The 21193-nt window shown below is 43.9% G+C and overlaps 2 protein-coding genes across 7 annotated transcripts in view; both read left to right on the top strand.

The window, feature by feature from the left end:
- Window positions 1-1864, top strand: part of Pi3K21B (phosphatidylinositol 3-kinase regulatory subunit alpha) — a 41206-nt gene extending 39342 nt beyond the window's left edge. For all 3 annotated transcript variants that reach the window (XM_043425485.1, XM_043425486.1, XM_043425484.1), the window contains one exon: window positions 317-1864. In XM_043425485.1, the coding sequence (XP_043281420.1) occupies window positions 317-587 (271 nt within the window). In that variant the 3' untranslated portion in view covers window positions 588-1864. The remainder of the gene's footprint in view (window positions 1-316) is intronic.
- Window positions 1865-11541: 9677 nt separating this feature from the next.
- The window catches only part of LOC122414559 (Glial cell line-derived neurotrophic family receptor-like), a 203647-nt gene continuing 193995 nt past the window's right edge, over window positions 11542-21193 (top strand). For all 4 annotated transcript variants that reach the window (XM_043425946.1, XM_043425945.1, XM_043425944.1 and 1 more), the window contains exon 1: window positions 11542-13680. In XM_043425946.1, coding sequence (XP_043281881.1) covers window positions 13467-13680 — 214 coding nt within the window. In that variant the 5' untranslated portion in view covers window positions 11542-13466. The remainder of the gene's footprint in view (window positions 13681-21193) is intronic.

Here is a 21193-nt window from a genome sequence, read left to right as displayed (position 1 = left end):
TCTACTTATTAATTCTCCTATAAATTTATCAAAAAATATTTCAAAAATTCGGAAAAAAAGCGTCGAGAATTTTGCAATCTGTCGATCCAGGCTGCATGTATTTATGCACAGAGTTTCCTCGTTTCTTTTTGAGTTTTTTTGTCGATAGTAAATGCAACTATGTTTTCGTGTCTTTTGTGCAAAACAATAAATTTCAGGAGAACTTGATTTTTGTGCACGAAACATCTTTTGTGTACGAGAGAAATTCGACAAATCCTCGCGAATCGGCGATAAATAGTCCCCCTCTTGAATAACTCGTAAAATCTTGTTGTTTTAGGTGCAACGGTACGGTGAACCACTGTATAATATATGCGACTGAGCGGGGTTACGGTTTTGCCGAACCTTACAATATCCACGAGTCCCTGAAGCATTTGGTGCTCCATTATGCTCAAAATTCATTAGAGGAGCACAACGAGAGTTTGAATACGACCCTGGCGTATCCGGCGTTCGCTCCACCTTCGGCGCTGGCCCAGCTACAGGCTCAGCATCTCCGAATACAGGGACAGAATCAGGCTCAGTTCGTGTCGAATACGCGTACGATTGTTTGATCATCCATCAGCAGCATGTGCCAGCCACAAGTTTACGTTTAATTATAAATATTTGAGCGGCGAGCGTGGGCCTCTCGACAATTTCGTCAGTGAGTCCGTCCTCTGTTTAGGAGATCACCGATGAGCCAGATGAGGAATCAACATCCAATATAAATTGGAACAATTATTGCTGTCGGACGAAGGGGATCCGATTGGCGTGTGATTTTATTCCTTATTTTCAAGTATAAGGAAGAAGAGAAACGAGCGGTAGTGAGCCGGTCGCGAATAATCGAGCGAGCGCGCGCTCTTACGTTTGGAGTGTCGCGTCGTTTCTAAACGCGAAACACCGACCAATTCATTCATTTTTTCTCGTGGCGTAAACACACGAGAGACATTTTTTCACGGTGGAAAACCGTCGAGACGAATAGCCGAATGTGAGCTCGCGAAATAAGTACACGCGCGCGCGTGCACACGACACACAACACACACTCACATATACGTAAGCATAAAGGATCATTCTCCATCGCCATCACTTCGTTATATCAAACGGTACAACGAATTTTCTCGATGTCTAGAGGAGCTATTATTTCTACGTATAGAATTTACTAAGGAAACAAGTGAGAAAAGGAGATAGAAAACAAACGAAAATAACAAACAATTTAACAAAAGTAAAATAAACGAGAGAAACAAAAAAAACAATTATGAAATTAAGGCTTTGTAAGTCTTTAGGCTCGCGTGCGCGCGTGACCGAACGAACACGCCAAGTGAGTTACATAGAATAACTGTCTGTGATTTTGGATCGATAGGACGAACGATAGTGTTTCTAATTTCTTTATCTTTTTTCTTCTTTTTTTTTTATATGTAATTCTTCCACATTTATAATCTCTACTTGTTCGTTTCTTGTCATTTTTCTTCGAAACTCGTTCTACGTTTCTCCTTTTTATAAATATCTAGTTGGATATATTCCATAAATATATATATATATATATAAAAATACATATATATAAATAGGCATATATATCGCGTGTGCGCGGCCGGGCGTAGAGCGCCCGTGCCCGAGTGCGAGAGAGAGAGAGAGAGAGAGAGGAAGAAATAGTGTGCGAGAATGATGATGGGAGTGACAAACGGTAAAGTCGCAAATGATTCGTTTCAAAGATTAATTGTCGGATTATATATTGTTACGAGAAAGAGAGAAAGGCGGAGATTGGCGAGAGAAAACTTGGTGTAATTGTCGAGTAGCCCGTGAAGCATGCTGCGGGCACGAAAATTTTCAAAATCGAGCAAATCTGTAAACTGAATGATCGTCTGGATTTCACCTCTCGGGGGGTGGGTGGGGGAGGGGGGGGGGAACACCTCATTTTTCTTTTCTTTTTGTTTTTCCTTCACGTACGAGACATATAACAACGTCGACAACGTGCTTTCACATCAACGTGTATTTGTCTGTCGTTTGGTACAATTGGGTGACAAAATATTCTATTAAGTCACGTAATGAATTTGTTGCTGGTACCAAACTCTACCAGGCACGTGTACGCTTGTGTTGTGGCGACGTTTATATGTTTTTTGTTTTGTTTTGTTATTTCTCTAATTGATAACTCGATCGTACTACATTGATCCGATTGGGAGTCTCATTCATAAGGCGAGCACCCGATTTGCTGCTGTTGTAAAAGTAACGAATTAGCGTTTGTAATACGCTATTTTAATGAAATATTGTAACGAATCTCGTAGATTCTGAGCCATGAAATAATGGAAGCTCTCGATGATGAGCTTAACGATTACGATTAACTGAACGCGATTATCGCATCACGCTTTGGTCTTTCGATCCAACGATTTCTCTCTTCCGAATTCGGAAGAAAACTATGCAATTCGTTCCCATAATATTTTGATAATTTTACATTTTTTATTCCATCGTTGAAATTATTCGGTTGGTCAGTCGACTGAGAAATTTTGCGGTTACAGAGCGGTCGGTAACCGTAAAAGTGTATCAGCTCCTCCGATCGTTATCGAATTGAAAGAACTGAAGGAACGAACTCGACGGAATTTCATTGCTCAGAAGTATCATTCGGTTCGACCGCATTTCCTCTTTAAACCCTTTGAAAGCGGTCCAAGGGTTTGAGGAAGAAATCGCGCGAGAAACAAGAAAATCGAGGAACAGTTGTTCGAACGACCAAACGCGATGCTAATTTTGCACAATAAAGAAACTCTTGAAAGAAAAATGGAAACAGTGCAACGGGGCGAGGAAATTTGTGAATTTTTCCTGGTCTGAGATACCAAATGAACGGGGAATTCAATAATGAGAACTACCAAAACGGAGGATAAACGGATTGAAGAAAATGAGAGGAATCAGATTAAATCTGTTGGCCCAATAGCCGTATAGAACTGATTGATGCGACATATTCCGGCCCTTGACAAGGCAAATACAAAATACACACGCTAAAAAATGCGCGATTGACGTTTCATTAGGTACAAGAGTTTTGTTTTTCTCCAATTAATAATTCTCAGAGGCCAGAGATTGTCGCTCTACGTGTGACTTGGAACGGGATTTGTGCGTTGATTGTTAACGAGCACCCTCGAGGAGTAGAGGGAGAGAAAGGAAAATATAAAAGGAGAAATATATTTCATGAAAAAAAAAGGAAAAAAATGGAGCAAAAATCTCCCGCTGTATTTTTCAATTTAATCACCGTCTAAAGAGGTAATAACAGAGGAAGACAAAAAAAAGAAAAAGCTAATTGGCTCGGAGCTCGGTTAAGTGGCATTTTTGTAGCTACGGGAGCAAAAGAAATATGAGAAAAAAAGCTGAAGAAAATGTGAGAACAGTGCGAATGAGAAAAGAGACGACGTTTCTGTGACGTTGAATGCGTGGCTTTCAATGCCGAGCCCTTTAAACTCGATATTATGGCTCGTTCGTGCGAGCCGGGAGGTGCTCATGTGATAATAAACGAAAAAACGAAATAAAACAAAAAAAAAACAAAAGAAATAAATGAATAAAAACAAACTCGACGATAAAGACTAAAAATAATTAAAAAAACAAAACGAAACGAAAAACAAAAAATAAAGATACAAGAGAGTCGAGTGCGACGGTAAAGTTTAACTATATTTAACAAACGAAATAAATGCGAGACATTATTCACGACGTGATGACAAATCTGGAGGAAAGAGAAAGAGAGAGGAGAGGGAGAAATGAAAAGTTCGTTTAGCTGCCACTACTTCGAGATTATGATGCATTGTGTCTGTGTGCGTGAGTGTGTGTATATGCGAGCGCGCACGCGTGCGTGTGCACTCGAATGCGAGAGAAAACAAGAGAAAGAGGGAGGAGGAAAGACAGAAAGAGAGAGAGAGAGAGAGAGAGACAGACAACAATAATGGATCCGCGATTATTCGGCACGAGGAAATCGAGCTTCCTTGCAAAATTTCAATCTCAAATGATACAAATTGTTAAATAATAATTCATTGAGAAGAACGGGGCGGGGGGGGGGGGGGGGGAGAGCGAAGTCGAGGGGATAATAGAACGGGGGAAAAAACAAACTTTATCGAATAAAAGTTGTGAGAAAGACAAGTGCTCGAGCAAAAGTGTCGTTTCGTCGTCCCTTGTGCAAATACAACTAAAATTGTAGGGTGCGTTATATAATTATACATTAATTATGGGAGAGAAAAAAAAAGAAATTGGAGAAGGAACAATATAACGGCATCGACAACAACTACAACAACAACACCACGTACACAACAAATTGACTCGATTATTATTGTAAAAAGAATATGAAACAAAAAATTCTTTATATATATACATATATATATATTATATGTGTATATATATATATATTTACATACATCTATATTTTTGCTTACTTTCAAAAAAACCTTAACCATTATTTATAAAATATATACAAAGGCGTGGTAATATCGTCGATAGATTCGTCGTAGATCAATGTCTATCTCGCGTTAGTATGTGTTTTCGAATTGTCGAAGTATCTTGTCGGACGCGGAAGGAAGCGTACCCGAACATATTGCCATTACGATTTTCACGCCCGATCGCGCGAGCCTTTTATATATTTTTTTAAACTCGGGCGAGGAGATGGAGTATTTTTTTTTTTTTTTCAAATTTCTTTCTCGTCTCTTGGATACTTCGATTTTGTTTTCGATATGGGTGTCTTAGCAAGCTCCACGCAAGGAGGGCAACGGTGAAAGAAAAGTTCTGATAATTCCTTTTCTCTAAATGTTGGCTGACGAGAGAAAAAAAGTTGCAGTGAATCACTGGAGAGTCTGGATATTCTTTGCTGAACTTTCTGGGTCGGGGGTTTTCGAATAATTTGAAAAAATGTTCATCTTTTCCTTCCACGTATCTTTTGTTCACGGTTTTCGTTGGGTTTTATTTTTTCGGAGAATCGTGATCCTCCTCGGCCACAATGCGAAAGCGGACGTTGAGTTTTTCGTTTTTCCTTGTAGACGAGCCAGAGCCTGGCTAATGAAAAGGAATAAATAATAAAAGTTGCCTTAGCTTTTGTACAAGAGAATCGTCGTTGGGCGGGAGGAACGAGAGGGACGGAGGACACGAGAAGGCGGAGACCGCGTTACCGACGTGTTTGCTTTTTTTTTTACCAAGTCGATTTATTTCCGTCGCCGGGAAAGTGAAATATTGTGAATAATCAATTTTAGAGAATAACGAAATATTAAGAGAACACATGAAATTGGTTCCACGGGGTGGTGGACACACGAGGTCAAACTACTGTATTAAATTATTTCCATGTAGAATTCTGTGAAGAGAGAGAGAGAGAGAGAGAGAGAGATGATTCGGGGAGAGGAAAATAATAGCGCTCCAACGAAAAGAGGCTCACAGCTGCGACGAAGGTAAATAGAAGAAAAGAAATAATGAACGCTAATAATCAAACGATTTTGAAGGAATAATCATACAATGAAATAACATTAAATAAAAACAAACATACGACGATTTATAATAGCGCTATTGATATCAACTATAATCAATGGAAATCTAATTGTATTCTCGTCTTTAATCGTCAACGCGGTTCTAGGGCAAAGGCAAGAAGGGCGAATGCGCATGGGAGGGGCGGGGGGAGGGCGTCGAATTAATCCGGAATTAGAGCCCCACCGGAGTTCAATTTTTCGTCCGGTTCTCGGGCTACTTTGTTCTCGAGTAGCATGAAATTTGGATAAAACGAAACAATGCTATTCGAGATGCGAAAGACGCGTTCGATAGTGGCCTGGAAAAATCAATTGAATTAGCTCGATAACGCTGATGATGCGCCAACAAAACTAAAAATCGAATACAATACACGACTATTTAAGTCGCTAATCACCCCGAGCCAAGCTCGCATTATCTTTAAACACGCACTAACGATACGGAGCAATCGAACACTCGAGTCGTCGATAGATTTCGAGTGACTAATTAATGCGGAGGATGAAAAAACAACGCGCGACTAAGCGATATACAAACAAGTTTGATTCGATCACATTGTCTGCTCCTAACCAAGTTTACTCATTTTTGAGATTTAGACGAGAGACAGCGAGATACAGAACGCAATAGACTCACGAAACATTTAAGTGGAACGATTCAGAACTAAGGAAAAATGGGATGCTGCGACGAGCGAAAGAGAGAGAGAGAGAGAGAGAGAGAGAGAATAATTAAGAGAGAGAGCGAGAGAGGTACGCTTAAGTCAGAAAAAAGCAGAGAAAGCTATTCGAATTGGTGAGGTGAGGAGGTCAAAAATTATCGACACAATTATAACGACAATGTTAACAAAAATGTATGCTGTCCCACTGTGATACAATTTTTTCTTTTTGCATGAACAAGAAATCATAATAAATGAATAAATAATAAAACAATAACAATAACAATATTAATAATAACAAGAATAAACAAGAAAAAAATAAAAAATATCTCAAGTGCGAACGATTCGTATACATTAGTATGTGACATGAATATATACACAGGCCGAGGTCGCGAGTGTCCTCTTTAAAAGGTGGGTGACACGCGACCGAAGCAAAGAAATGCATGTTTGCAACGATTTCAATTTCGCATTCGCGTGTCTCCTTTCAGTTTATTTGACGTTTCTTCGTTATCTGTTTGTTTATTTTCATTTTTTTAATCTCGATTTCTCATTATTATCATTCGCAAATAATACTCGATATAAATCATGGGAGAAGTATTGACAAAATGATAAAAAGAGAGAAGAAAAACCCGGTGAAAAGAATCAATGACGACGATGCCATCGCTCATCCGCGAATCCTAGAAAAACAATGTCGTAACGATTATACATTTACATTTATACACACCGACGAGGTTAAACCGATGCGATCACTCTCGTGCGAGTCGAGAAGCTACGACGAACGACGAAAAATCGCGCCGAGTTGGAGAAAACACAAGTTTAGAACGACCATCGTGGTATCGCATTATTCGTCTAATAACGACAATTATTCGTACTAATGAATTAAGGGAAGTGAGAAAGAAATCGATATATTCCGGCCGAATGTGTATGTGGTACCGTGCTGTAGAATTCGTTTATTCTTTTTCAATAACATACAAACGCCCGAGTTATACGTCGAATTAATAAATTCATTTCCTATACACTCTGTCAATTCGTTATTGCCACTGGCCATTTTATTCACAATCTGCGACCGTATTCGTCACGCGATACTCGTCTCCGATGCCGCCGCCCTTCGATGCACTGACCGATGCGGCAACTTTTGCAAAAGGTAAGTAAATACTAAATCTCGGTAAATACGTCGATACGGGGCTGCAGCTAAAAACTGCACAAATGCTATTTTTTACATTTTTCTATCATACAAAAATGATATCCGATGCAATTTCAAGAAGGGGAGGAACTTCGACGCCGTCGAATGCAAGAAACCGACCATGAAATAGTGTGACGTAGTTAAAAAAATCAACGTCGTGCCAAATATGTAGGATCTGATGTATTTATGAAAACTTGTAACGAATTTTATTGGACGTTGGGTGAATCGCTGGTGAAACGTCGCGCGCGCTGGCGTCTCAGCTTCCAATTGACTGCACTTATTTGCCTCTCGTCGACCACGCGGCCCGATGAAAAACGATGCCAAATGAAAAAACGATGATCCGAGCCTTTTTTTTTAAATCGGCGACGATATTTGAAACGTTGCAATTCGCGGAGGGAATTTTATCGAGGGAAAGAGAGGAGGGAGTTTGTGGATCGAAGTGGCTGAGTATTATTGAGTATTATTTTAGGCTCGTTTGCTCAAATTTTGTTGGTTTTTGTGCGCAACCGTTTCAAGCGCATTCTGGAGTGAGGGATTCCCTCGGAAAGAGCAACACTCGACGATCCGGAGTCTCTCGACAGGCTGGGAGGCCCGGAGTGATCGTTCGCAAGTGAAACGAGTCAAGGCTCGTCAGACGCTGACTGGATGGATCGCTGCGAAAAGCTCGAAAATTGAGTGGGTTTTAGTTTAACTGAGAAGACGACGAGGCTCGTTGCTCATTTGGGGAAAAACCGGAGCGGAGATGAGCGAAGAAAATGAAAAATAACGTGGGAGATTTAGCCCCGCGCGCGCTTCGAGCGCTGGACCGCGTGTCGAGAAAAATAATAAATCCGAAAGCACGGGGTTGGAGTACTTTGGCGTTTGCGCGAATCGATCAGCCGCGGCGAGAGTCGCTCGAGTATACCAATTGCACGGATTCGTTAGAGCGGAGGCCTCGCGCGCGCTTCCGGAAACTCGAATTTCCGTGCGAGCGGAGAAATCCGAGTGTGAACGTGCTGCCGCTGTGTACCCTCGCGCTTAGCGCACATCTCCGCAGCGCTAGCACTCCCGCAGCGTTTCAATTCCGCTTAATACGTCCTCGGTGAAACGCGATGAAGCGCGAGCTCGAGGATTGCTTCATTGCGGCTCCGGCACGCTCGCACCTCGTTCACTCCCAATCAGCGCCTCGCCGCACAAGCCCACGTTTTTTCTTTTTCTTTCCTCCCCGCTCGGGCCTCCTCGCCTCCTCGCGTCGAGCGAAGCGACTCGAAAACACTTCCCCGAGTCGATCGCCCGCGAGAGCCTCGCTGAAGCGGCGGTGCGGAAACTAAATAAAAATAATGCGCGTACGGCGAGAGAACAAAACTGCGCGGAAAGTTACGAAATCGCTTTGCCACCACCGCGTCGACGACTCCACTCGAAATAACTTGTTTACAAGCTCCGCAGTTCTGTTCCATCGAATCTCCACCGCACTAAAAAAATATAATCACCCAATAAATTTGAAACCCTTGCCCCCCTCCCCTCCCCTCCCCTCCCCCCCCGCGCCGAGAAAACTTTCCAAGCAAAAACAAAATATCTATTCGATTTTCAAGCGAAGCGAGCCAGCGCGAGGACTCAGGAAGGCGCCGAAGGAGCTTTGAGCTCGCGGATATGATTGCACGAAATAAAGCATCGCATTTTTTCATTTACACGCCCCCCGCGCCGAGCGGTGCGGGGGGAATGTGCGCGATAAAGGAAAACTACGTAAGGGCAAGCTCGTATAATGAAGTGGGGATGGAGCGCGAGAGCGAGAGAGATAGGCCGACCGGCCTGGTTGGAGGAGCGTGCGCGGGCTCTGCAGCAGAAACGGCTGCAGCAGTCGAGTCATTATGCAGGTACTGCCTGTCACTTGGGCCCACCCCGGCGTGACCCCCAGACGGCTACGACTGTGCGACGTACACGAAGACGACGATGTTTGGGACAAAGGCGAGAGGGAAAATATGAAATTACGGTGGAGCGAGAAAGGGGGAGCGGGAACGGGCTGTTTCTGAAGAGAAATCGTGACTTTTGAAACACTCTGCGAGGCTCGTTTTTACTCCCGTGCCACCTTTCTCTCTCTCTCTCTCTCTCTCTCAGCGTGCTCCAGGAATTCGGACGTAAATCGATAAGGTTTTGCACACACGTACTCCAAACTTGACATATACAATCGAGGTGAAGATATGCATGAAAACGAACAGGTAAAATACGCGGAGCCATCAGATACCGACATATGTAGGGCGAGGGAGGCGAGATAGCGAGCTGGAAAACGGGGCAGAGAGAGAGAGAGAGAGCGAGAGGAATGAAGCTCTCATAGAATTGGAAATATTCTGGTCTACACCGAGTAGCGAAGCGTCTCGCGAGAGCTTTGAGACGGAAGCCCGAAAAACTTGAGGCACTTGGGGCGCTTCTATCAGCGATTATCGTGGAAAAAGAATCTTTGGAGATTCCAAGTGAATTGTGTCCTTCTGAACACCGAAGTCGAGTCCGTTCGTTCTCTTTCCATCTCGTAGCACGACCTTGGTGTGTTGTTTCAATTGCGGCGCTTCCATCGCAGCTTTCCCGCCGAGAGAGAAGAATCGAGAAAAAGGTAACTTGAGAAAAATATTGTGGCAGAGCCGGAGAAGAAGATTGACCGACGCGCGTCGAGCCTTGTTTGCACGGGGTGGAAAAAGCACCGCGGACTGCGCGCACTCGGAGGATGATTATACGCTCGTGAGCAACGATCCGTTCCACGGAAACGTTTGATTGTACGGCTCTATCGTAACTGCATCAGAGAGAGAGAGAGAGGACGGTACGAAAACGCAGGTAATCCTCGTCGCGCTACCGATCGAGTTGGAGGCAGAGGCCAGGCCGAAAGTTCAAGTCCGATGGGACGAAAAAAGCGAGCTGGAGCGATAATGAGGGAAGTTGGTGCACGCGTGGCCGAGATTCATCAGCACGTGTCAACGTTCGTCACCGGACGAGGGAAATTAGAACGAGGCTATCGTCAGTTTGGAAATTAGTCGAATTATTGGAGGAGCGGAAGCGGAATTAGGAGGCTCGGCTCGCGGTCGAAAATGATTGGAAGGCGCAACGGGGCCGGTCCGCACCGCCGTGGAGGGAGAAAAGAATAATTTTGCTCGTTCAATGATTTTGAAGCATTTTTCAAGCTTCATTGGCGCCTCCCAACGCCGCGTTTCGTTGTTCCAACGGCGCTTTTTCCTCAGTGTAAAAGGCTCGTCGCGGAGCTCGGAGGGATCGAGAGTGCGGATGTCTCACCGCGGATCGAGAGTCCGTTAGCCGGGAGACCTGCGAGGAGAAGCGGGCGGTTCGGGGGCTGTCACCGACCCCTACGGAGCGTGCAACGAGGTCAGGAACACGGGATCTGATACAGGTATGGAAAGAGCCCCTCTCGGGGCTCGTCGAGGGGAAGAAAGAGAGGAGGAAACAGGTATTCTCGGGGTACGGAGAGGCAGGTGGGTGAATGTGGGTAGAAAAGTCGGCTTGCCGGGAAAACGCGGTGGATAGTTTGCGCGCAACTCGCTCCGTGCTCGGTCATACTCGGTGCAATCGGTTGCCGCAGGGCGGCGCGCCGGTAGCGCGCCACCTGTGCTGAGTCGGCGGAACGACGGGCTCGCAGGCAGGCGGCAGGCAGGCAGGCTCGCCTAGTACGAGTATTACGCTCGAGCGTGTGAGGCGTCGGGGCAGGGGGAGTAGGCTGGTGGGCTGGTGGGGTTTTCGGCAGGTAGAAGGTGAACAGGCGAAGGAGGCGGGGAGGGGAGGGCGGCGGTCGGTGCGCGCGCTATAGAGAGGACGAAGCGCATCGTCGTCGCGGGGAGTTTTCCATCCCCTGTTCTTCTGTTTCCTCGACATCGGGCTCGCTGGCCCGCAAGCTTCATTGGGCGTCGGGACGCCGCGAGACTCACGCGGGCCGAACAAAAGCTTCGCCGGGTTTCTGTAGATTCGTGTGAGGAACGGTGCGCGGTCGAATCGTTCAAATTATTGGGAAAGTTCGAACGGTTTAAGAGGGACGATTGGTGAGTGGGGTTTCACTATTTCGGGAGGAAAATACGAGCCGAGGATCGCGGTTGCGCTCGGGATGAAAACGTTACGTGACACGTGTGCGGCACTGTACGCGTAACGCGCTTCGATACGCACGACACTCGCGTGCTCGGAGCTGCTCGTTCGAACTTTTTACGGTTTACGGGGCAACGTCGCCTCGTCGTTATCGCGCGTGCAATCGCTCTCTTTATATTATTATATTTTGTGGTTTGTGCGCGCTCGTGCGAGCCCCGATTGGACCGAGAGCGATCGCGTATTCGCGCGTTTGCCGCATTGCCACCGCAAACTCGATCCTTCGAACGGTGTGTGACGCGCGTATCGCGAACTTCGTTGGCGACTCGAATCTCCGAGAGTGGGAGATAATCCAAAGATTTTGCGAATCGAGCGAGAATTTCGTTCGAGGAAGATGTTTAGTGAAAAGCGTCGTCGAAATGCAATCGGGCGATGATTATTCGACGAAAAATACGCTGAAAAGCAGTCGCTTCTTGTCATAGTGCGCCGATACAAAGTTGTGCTTGAGTGAGTCGTTTGTTTTTCATATTTCATCATCCTCGAGGCCGTGGTTGAGCGCCGTTTCAAGAAAAGTGTTCATTTGAGTGAATAATTACGTTCGATTATTTGGAATAACGGGGGCCGGCACGCCAACTTCCAACCGTTTTTTCAGTCATCGGGCAACCCGCGGAGCTACTTCCAAGCCTTTTCCCTCCTCCCGTTCGAGGAGGCTGGCACGGAGAAGCACCGAGAGCTTCGCGTATTTCTTTCGTTTTGTTCTCGTCGCACAAAGTTCGAAGCAGCTCGCTCGCGAGCTTGGCAAATGACTTTCGCCTAGAGGAAGCGAGGACTCGCACGAACCTGCACGTTTCCTCAGCCTCATTTGTTATCCCGCGCTGCCGCTGCTTCGCTGCCCTCTTATTTATGTTTTGTCCAACAATCACGTGCTTCGGCCCGCCAGAGGGCGTTCGCACTTTGAACGACGTGCACGTGATTCCCCGAGCTGGATAATTTCCGCACGCTCCGTGGAAAAACTTCTCGGAATATTTGTCTTCGAATTTTCACACGCTCGACGCACGATAAAGTAGCCCAAAGGCCACATCGAGTGGCTTTTCCCACTCGCCAATTTCTCTCACGCCCATCGCAAGTGTGCTGTACAAAAAATCGAGAAAAAAACCCTCGGACGGTGCGCGTACGCTCAATGAATTATTTCATTAATACACGCTGCCGAAGAGCGAGGCTGTAAAAGTTCGTTGAACCAGTCGACACTGCGCTCCGGCATTTTCTCGCTTCGGGCTCTTTCCGTACCTCGTTTTTAGTCACAATACACTCTCCACACGGAGCCCTTGTTTTCTCAACAACAACACCCTTCCAGCTTATTCACGAGGCCCCGCGCTCTCGCTCTCTTCCCTCCATCCCGTTTCTCACAGGCGCATACGTGTGTGCTTCTGCTGGCGCCTCTGCAAAACTCTCACTCTCGTCACTCTTGTTCTCTCGTCGCTTCGAAACTTTCGGAACGCCCGGCCCCCCCCCCTCCTCTTTCTATCTCGTACGCGTGAGTAGATTCGCGGTGTGTGCGTGCGCGCGTGTGTGTACAGAAGTCGGATAAAGTGGCTCGCGTGGACGGAGGACAAAGGGGTGCGAGTACAGCGAGAAAGAGCGAGCAAGTCACGTCGACTTTGACCCTGTGCCGACGAGCCTGAGATTCTCACCGGAGTGAACAAACAAGCTCGAGTTGCATGTGCACACTGGTGAAGCAAAAATGATCGAATCTCCGATCGGCTGGTCCGGGCTCGACTAGCCATCGGGGTCGAGCGAGTTCCTGGATTATCGGGAGACAAAAAAGTGCTTTCGCGACCGAATGCTCGGCCGTTTGGGCGCTAGAATGGTGGCACTTTGGACAAAGGAACGTCATGTTGCGGGACCGAGTGTGACAGCGCAAAGACGAAGGACCATATCGAGCGTCGAGGAACATCGATACTACTGAGGATTTCCAACGGCAGCGGAAGCTTTCGGTCTTTCGGTACACGGCGCATCGAGCCACTCGGAGCGACGAATGAGCCCGAAGTCTATCATGATAGAACCGTGAGAAGAAAAAACAAGGGGATCTAATAAACAAGGAAAATAATGGGCGATAAGGAAAGTGCGCGAGGAATGTCACGCGTCAGAGCTCATCAACTGGCACGTTTCGCCGTGATTAGCCTCGCAGCAATGCTGACAAGCTGTCGGCATGCTGCACGAGCCAGCGAGTTCCCCGAGAGGGAATGCTGTGATCCGATTTATCCGATACCAGAACCAACGAGCCGTGCACCATCGGCACCCACACCCACGGGAAGAAGCGGTGAGTCGATTTTTTTCATTTCTCTCTCTCTCTCTCTCTCTTTTAATTGAGAAACTCTTTATTTTCAAATTCAACTTCGAACTAATTACACAATGTATTTTTTTAAACGACTTCGTTCTTCGAGGTTCGCGAACAAAACTGTCACTTCTCGTGATATTTTATTTTTCTTCGTTCTTTAAGGAGTTTCGGTACAAAAGTCAAAATATTAAGAAATTGATCAAATTTGGTGATAATGTTCTTCAACATCAAGTGCGAAAACACAAATTTTTTCAAAATTTTCTTCTACTTAGTTATCGAGTAATTACGCATTAAAGCAGATTTCTTATGCCCGGAATGTATACCTATATATATGGAAACGCTATGCTTATACACGTAAACTTTAGTGATCAATTACTCGATAACTGTGTAGAAGAAAAATCTTAAAAAATTTGTATTGTCAAATTTGGTACTAAAGAATATGTTCGCCAAATTTTATAAAATTCTAAACTTTTTGAAATTTTTTATGTTTTTAGCATGGTTTAGCATGGCAACATTGTATCGCCTGTACCGAAACTCCTTAAGATAAAGTTGTTCTTTTTATCATTGCTTTTTACAACGTCGACGTATCACGTTTCGAACACTCTTCCGTGCTCCCCGCTGTCACATAATCGAGGTTACGCTTTTCAATGTTCCAACGTGAATTTCACGCGTGTACCGTAAAGTCATGCGACGCTGAAGTTCGCAACGTTGGAGTCCAACGAAACGGGGGGAAAGAAAAAATTTGTGATTGACCATTTTTTACTCTTTGCGAAGTGCACGCTGAAAAACTACGACGTGGAAATTCGGCAGGGAACGAAACTGGAGAATTGCTGGAATTATTGGGGACTTTGCAAACTTCAGCGCCAAGAATGACACTGCGGTGAGTCGCTTCACTTGCGGGGTTGAAATTGAAGAGCCGATGGGACACGGGACGGCAATTGACGCGAAACTGAATTTCCAAAGTACTTAATTTCTATGGGAGGGAATAAAAATGAGAAGTGAAGTCGGGCTCGGGTCGACGGGACAATCAAAGCCGACGGTTTCGTCGTCGCGGGGGCGGACGCTTCTTTTTTTAGCTTCGTTTCATATCGCAGCTTCCATTGGCTCGTATACTCCCCGTTGGAGCGTAACGAGAGTACCCGTGCTCGCTCGTTTGCCGTGCTGCTTGTGATGCATTGTCAGAACACACGAGGGGGATTGGGGAAACTCTTTGGGACTTCAGCGACCCTGAAAGTAATCGTCGATCGAGTGTGCCGCGAGAGCTAGCGGAATTATAGAGCGAAAGGAGACAAAAATAGGGAGATGAAGAGTGAAAAATGGGGAGAAAAGCGATAACGGAGCGGCGGGGGACTGCGAGCCGGGGCCGATTTCCGAGATTCTGTGAAGCGCGTGGCCTCCTTTTGTGGCTGGCTGGCTCGCAGACCCTCCTCGAACCGAGTGCGAGGCAGAGACGGAGATAATGATTGAAGCATGTGTCCTGCCGAGCGTTCCGCTGTTGGTAGCGCTCTCTTGTGTAGCGCAACGGCAAATAGTGTAGAAAGAGCTCAAACTTCCTGAGGAGATTGTCACGCCCCGCGACGAGGCCGCCGCGCGCGCTCCCTTTTCTTTCGAGATCTTGGCTCGATCGTTGCTCTTCATTCTCCTCCTGACAAAAGCTACTTTTTATTCCTCCTTTCAACGGGGCTCGCTTTCCCTCTTGAGCATTCAACGACCAACCGTATCGAGGACGAATGGGAGCGGAAGCGTGGGTAGGGACGAACAAAAAATTACCGGGGAAAGGCTTGCGCGGGGAGTCTGAATATCGACGGAGATCGGGAGCGAAACCTCGCTCATTATATTCGTACGATGTACCCACGCCTGCCCAAATCCTGCGTGTACACGCGACGATTTCAATGCTCCAGAGACGAGCAGCGTATTTATCCTCGTACGCGTTCCTTCCCGCTCTTTCTCACTCGCTCTCGTTTCCGACTGCTAAAATCCTCTTTTTGAGACTCATCCTCTACGAACCATTGACGTTAAATCGCACGTACAAACGCAACAGCAGTTTCGAGCGACTAATCGAGCCCCAGCAGCGGCAACAACGACGGCAGCAGCAGTCACTGCTATTTCCGCTCGACCTATTTACTCGGTACGAATCTCAAATGGTTAACGAGCGACCATTTAACTAGTTGCAAATTTCCAAGTGCTTGCCTACTTTCTCTGTGTTTTCATGTTTTTTTTAAATTTTTTTTTAATTTTTTTTTTTTTTTACTTTTCACCCTCTTTGAGGCATCCTCACCTTTCTCAATTCAGAGCAACGATTACACGGGTCAAGTACACGAAAGTTTGGTAAATTGGATCAAATTTGATGGAAAAAAAAATACGGGGCACGTAAAGTTTGCTTTTGTATCGAGGATATGTTATTAAAAATAGGTGATTTCAATTTTTATTTTATAAAACTGTACAAATATGAATTTATATTATTTTGATTCATTTTAAGTGGAAAACTCGCTTACGAAAAAAACGTGGAAAATTATTTAGAAATGGACAGTTTTACTTTTTCTTTTATGTTCGCAAGTTAAGTACTTTCTCTGCTCAATAAACCCCAAACGTAGTCTCCCATCATATTTTCAGTGTATTGGCCTTAATAACGTTGTTCGAAGCTCGTTATAGCTTGGTGAAAACGTTCACCGGGTTGTTATTTATCAGTCGAGCACCGTCTGGAGACACTGCGCGAATGTAAGAACCCCACTTTGATAGACGGGTATTTTAGAATGTATTGAAATTAATGAAAATTCTTATGAACACATGAAAACGAGCGTTATCGGTATAACTATCACAAAAGCAAAGTTTATATGAAATGAGGATATTTTTTTCATTCGTTTTTGGGCAACCAGAAAATCATGAAACGAACTTTAGGATTAAAGAACAAACATTTTTTTGTAGACTCGTGTTATAAACGCTCTTCGCATCGGCGTGAGTCAAACATCATTTAAGGCAGTCCATGCACGAAACGATTTTCTTGAGATAATATTTGAATTTACACAGAGTTTAAATAGGTAGTCGACTCTCACGCATATCAAATTTTAAAGGATTCGTCTTTTTTGTTATTTTCATAAACGTGTTTAAATATGAAAAAAAACACACACACACACAGGGAACTATGCGTAAAAAATCGTTCATCTTTCCATGTAACGAATAAACGCTTCTTACAAAGTTTAAAAAAGTACACAATAACAGTTTTGGGAAAAAATTCGAAACGATTGTCACGACGCTGAAGTTTCCAACGTTGGAGTCCAACGAAATGAACAAAAAAAACGTTTTTAATTCACCAAACTTTTTATTTCACGAATCGTTGGTGCAGCTTGAAAAATTACGAATCGCAAATTTGGCAGGGAACAAAATAGGAGAATTACTGGTATTATTTAAGAGTTTTTTTTCGATCATTTCGTTGGACTCCAACGTTGGAAACTTCAGCGTCGTACGATTGTCTTACTAATAAAATAAAAATATATTACCTTAAAGATTGAAAGAAATTGGTAATGAGCACTCGTATAATCTCACATTTGCGTATTTCGGCATTTTGTTTCTTCTTGGTTTGGCCCATTCCTGTCATAGCCTTTTGTCTTTTTATCAATAATTTTTTCTTGCTCCATTTCCCGTTGTGTTTTCCGTTGGGGTTCGCTCGGTGATGAATCCCTGATTAATTAATGGCTCGTAATTTCATTCGTCAAAAAATAAGTTGGAAAAATTTATTTACAATCTTGAATTAATAACTCTGACATTAATTTAGAGTGGCAATATTTTTAATTAGGAAGTAAAAATCGGTCCAAATTAGACACCCGTTAAATACGATGTTTCGGGCATGAGCCGTGCAATCCAGTTACTCATTTTTCGGTGCCTCCCTGTTATTCCCGTTTTATTCTTGATTGCTTTTAGTTTCATTTGGAAAATATCCTTTTGATTAAATCCTATTCGTAGGCAATTAATCGAATTGAATTTTATCACAGTAATGGAGCTAAACGAATTTCGTGTATTCGGAAAATCCATCCGCAATTAAATTGCAATGCGGCAACGAAGATTGTTCAGTTAACCATTTAGTTGGCCTGCTCCCGCGAAGCAGCGACGTGCTCTTCTCAATTATTCGGATTTTTCAATCCTTCCATTCTCGCTAGCTCCTCGCGAGACTTTTCATTTAACGAAAATCAATGAAAATTGAATCCCTTCGTCTCGCCCTCACCGAGACAATGTGATGTCGCGATCGCATTAGACAGAGCACGTGTGTGTACGTATGCGCACAGGATGCTTCGTTGTTATTGCGGTGCATGCTGCTTACTCGCCTACAAAAAAGCATCTCGAGCATCTGGCTCCCGGAAAGCTTCGATAAAACATATTTTTTAATATATCGAAGAGAAAAGAAATTACGGAAGGACATCTGCCCAGATTTTCCAGAGCCAACACGATTTCGATCGACTTTTTTATCAATCGTATTTATACTGATATTCGATGGTCGACTTTGCATCGATTTGCTGTGCGTTCGTGGCGATCAAGTCATTTGTACGAAGTCTCCGAAAGTTTCATCGTTTTGTACAATTTTGAGTAGTCCTTGCAGCGGGCGAAAAAACGTGATTTTCTTGATTTTTTTTCGACAGGAAAATAAATGTTTATTGTAGAACTGTGAACAACGTCCATTGGTACATAAGTTCATGAACTTGTGCAATTTTTTTTATCAAAAAATGTCTCCAGATGGCGCAACTCCAGCTGCGTTACAGTATAACACCTTTTTTTGAGTGTATCAGTTGCAGCGGACAGCGGACATGATAACTAAAAAACTATTGATCATAATAGTAGCTTGGGCCCGAACGAAGGATTTGTAAAAATTTTGATTTGAAAAAAATGGCGACAGCTTTGACAAAAAGTTTATTTCTGAGGTGCTAAATTTTCGGTTTTTTTCTTACAATTGTTTTTTTTTTTTTTCCCAACAAAATACGAAATCCTTCGTCCAGGCTCTAGTTATTATTACAACAATAAACAAGTGGTACAAATTTCGTATGGATCGGCTTAATAGTTTTTTAGTAATCGTGTCCGCACCGCAGAGGTATTTTTAAAGAAAAACGATTCTGAGATAATCGCGTTTAAGGATTCAAGCCCTTAAAATGCTCGGTCAAGTTCGTTTTCGTCGATTTTTCCCCCCCGCTCTTTTCATAACACAAAAGTTTATGAATGCGGAATGACGCAAGGAGAAGGTCGATTCAAAGGTGAATTTTGAGCGAGCGTTATCGCCGATATTTGAAAAATTGATGAGACTCAAAATAAGGGAACGCCGCTCTCACTTTTCCTCCTCATTCTCTTCCCTCTCCCGCTGCAAACTTTCTGGGATATACATCGAATATTTATTCGATCGAAAGTTTTTAACGACCCTCAGAGAGAAAATACATAGTTATGGTTGCACAAACACTCATCGGGGAGTTGAGAAAAAAACGTCATAATTGTACAACTCTGTACGTGCCCCCCCCCCCCCCGCCCGCCAACGGTGCTTCGAAAACGTCACGGAAGTACGGAAATTCACGAGGGACCTGAATAAACGCAAGAGAATTATCATCGACCGAGGGAACCTTTCATTAGGACGTATTCGAAGGAATGTCGTCGTATCTCATGTTAAACAGGCTTCTTCGTCGACGTACTCGCCGACATGCAAACCGAGAAAAAACGAAGGAAAAAAAGTTTTTTCTTCCCTCGCCCTTCGAAATACGGGCATTAGAAAATCGATTATTACGATCTAAGAACGCTTTCGAACCGACACAACGCAATTAAAATGCTGCACTCGCGAAGTTCGTCTGTTGTCACAAAGCTTTTGTCAGGCCTGTCGATGGAGGCTCGGTCCCCTTGAATCGCGATTCCAACACTCGGGATTTCGGACTCTTACAACGTGCTCTGGCTCTTCTTCCTCGGCGCATAATTTACCAACTAATAATGAGCCCGACTGGATAAGTCTTGGTGCAGAAAAGTCTGCAAAGAGGAGAAAAAATTTGAGGTTTTCGGGGGTTGGTAGCATTTTAAGGAAGCTCATGCGTTACTTGTGATTATAAAAAGCAACTGAACTTTTTTGCTATTTTCATGCTCAAGGAAACGAGTACTATTTATTCTCGAAATTATTAAAATTGTGTGTAACTTACTTTTTGAGATTTATCAATTTTTAATACTATGATAGCGGCTTAAATACTTTCGGCATTCATTCAACAGTCATTTTCTATTTCAGGGTGTCTAACGACCTGAAAAGTCATGAAAATTCTTAAATGTCATGAAATTACACTCGGACCTGAAAAAATCATTAAATGTCATGAAAAATTACCAAACAACCTGATTTTTTAAGATCTCTGCAACGCTCATTGTCATTGTCGATTTTTTGGTTTTCTTCAACATGATTTCAAAATTTGCGGGGTGGGGACAATGTCTGGTTCGTCAATACTCATCATCGATATAAAAACGAATATCGAATGAATAGTTTGTAAGAAAAAAAAGATTCTTTATTTCAAAATAAAATATCATTTCTTTGTTATTTTTATTGAATTTTTTTATAATTAAAAGATCAATAAAAAGTATCAGAACCATAAGAAAAGTCATGAAAAATTCCTGTTCCTTGACTTAAAAAGCCTTTAAAGTCATGAAATTTCTGTTCTGGTCAAAATTAGACACCCTGTATTTATATGCGTACGCATATCTACGTTTTAAACCAGCTGGCTCGTGGTGTTGTCAAACCTTCCCCGTCTACGTCGTTATTACTCGTTAACCTCAAATAAGTGTTGTCATTTTCACCGGTAACAAGTCCTCTTTCATGAAATCCAAATGGTCGCGCGCACAGGAAGCGTGCCTGCCACGAGACCCTTGAAAAAATGTGATTTTCGTTAATCGTTTTCTCGACAACTGGATCCTATAATAATTCCGGGAATGGATGCACACTGTATATTTCTAGTAAATTTCCAAATCTCGATTGATAAAGTTGGAATTTTCGATTTCCATTGGGGATTCGTCTGCACTTTCGAGTGCAATCGAACATAAATTTTATTTAATTATATTTTCACTAGGTTTATTCGTGCTGGGGCAGGTCTCAAATAGTGGATTCAAAGACTCCCGCGTAACTCGGATCGTTCGTTCCCATAAAAATCAGAGTTCAATATCGACTCCTGAGATTTCCCGATCAAGTGATTCCCGTTCTCCTCCGATCTTTTTATAATTCACGATCGCAGTGGTGCTTCTACACCTAACATGTAAAGTGGCGTTCGTTGACGATTTTTTCCGTACCAGAGAATCAAACGAAGAGCCGAGTTCAAAGTGACTCCGTTATCCCTCATTCCGTTTGACAGGGGAGGTTAGTTTTCCTCGCTTTCACATTCCCTTTCCCGGTTGCGCGCGATCCCCGCAGCCGAGTCTCTCTACCACGATTATTCTTGTTCGATATATATTCCGGCTCGATTCTCGCGTTTGATTAGTCGAGGTGAAATGTGCTCTGGGAATA

The sequence above is a fragment of the Venturia canescens genome, chromosome 8, assembly GCF_019457755.1.
Source record: "Venturia canescens isolate UGA chromosome 8, ASM1945775v1, whole genome shotgun sequence".
NCBI classification, from domain to species: domain Eukaryota; kingdom Metazoa; phylum Arthropoda; class Insecta; order Hymenoptera; family Ichneumonidae; genus Venturia; species Venturia canescens.
This window is presented reverse-complemented; position numbering and strand designations above follow the sequence as displayed.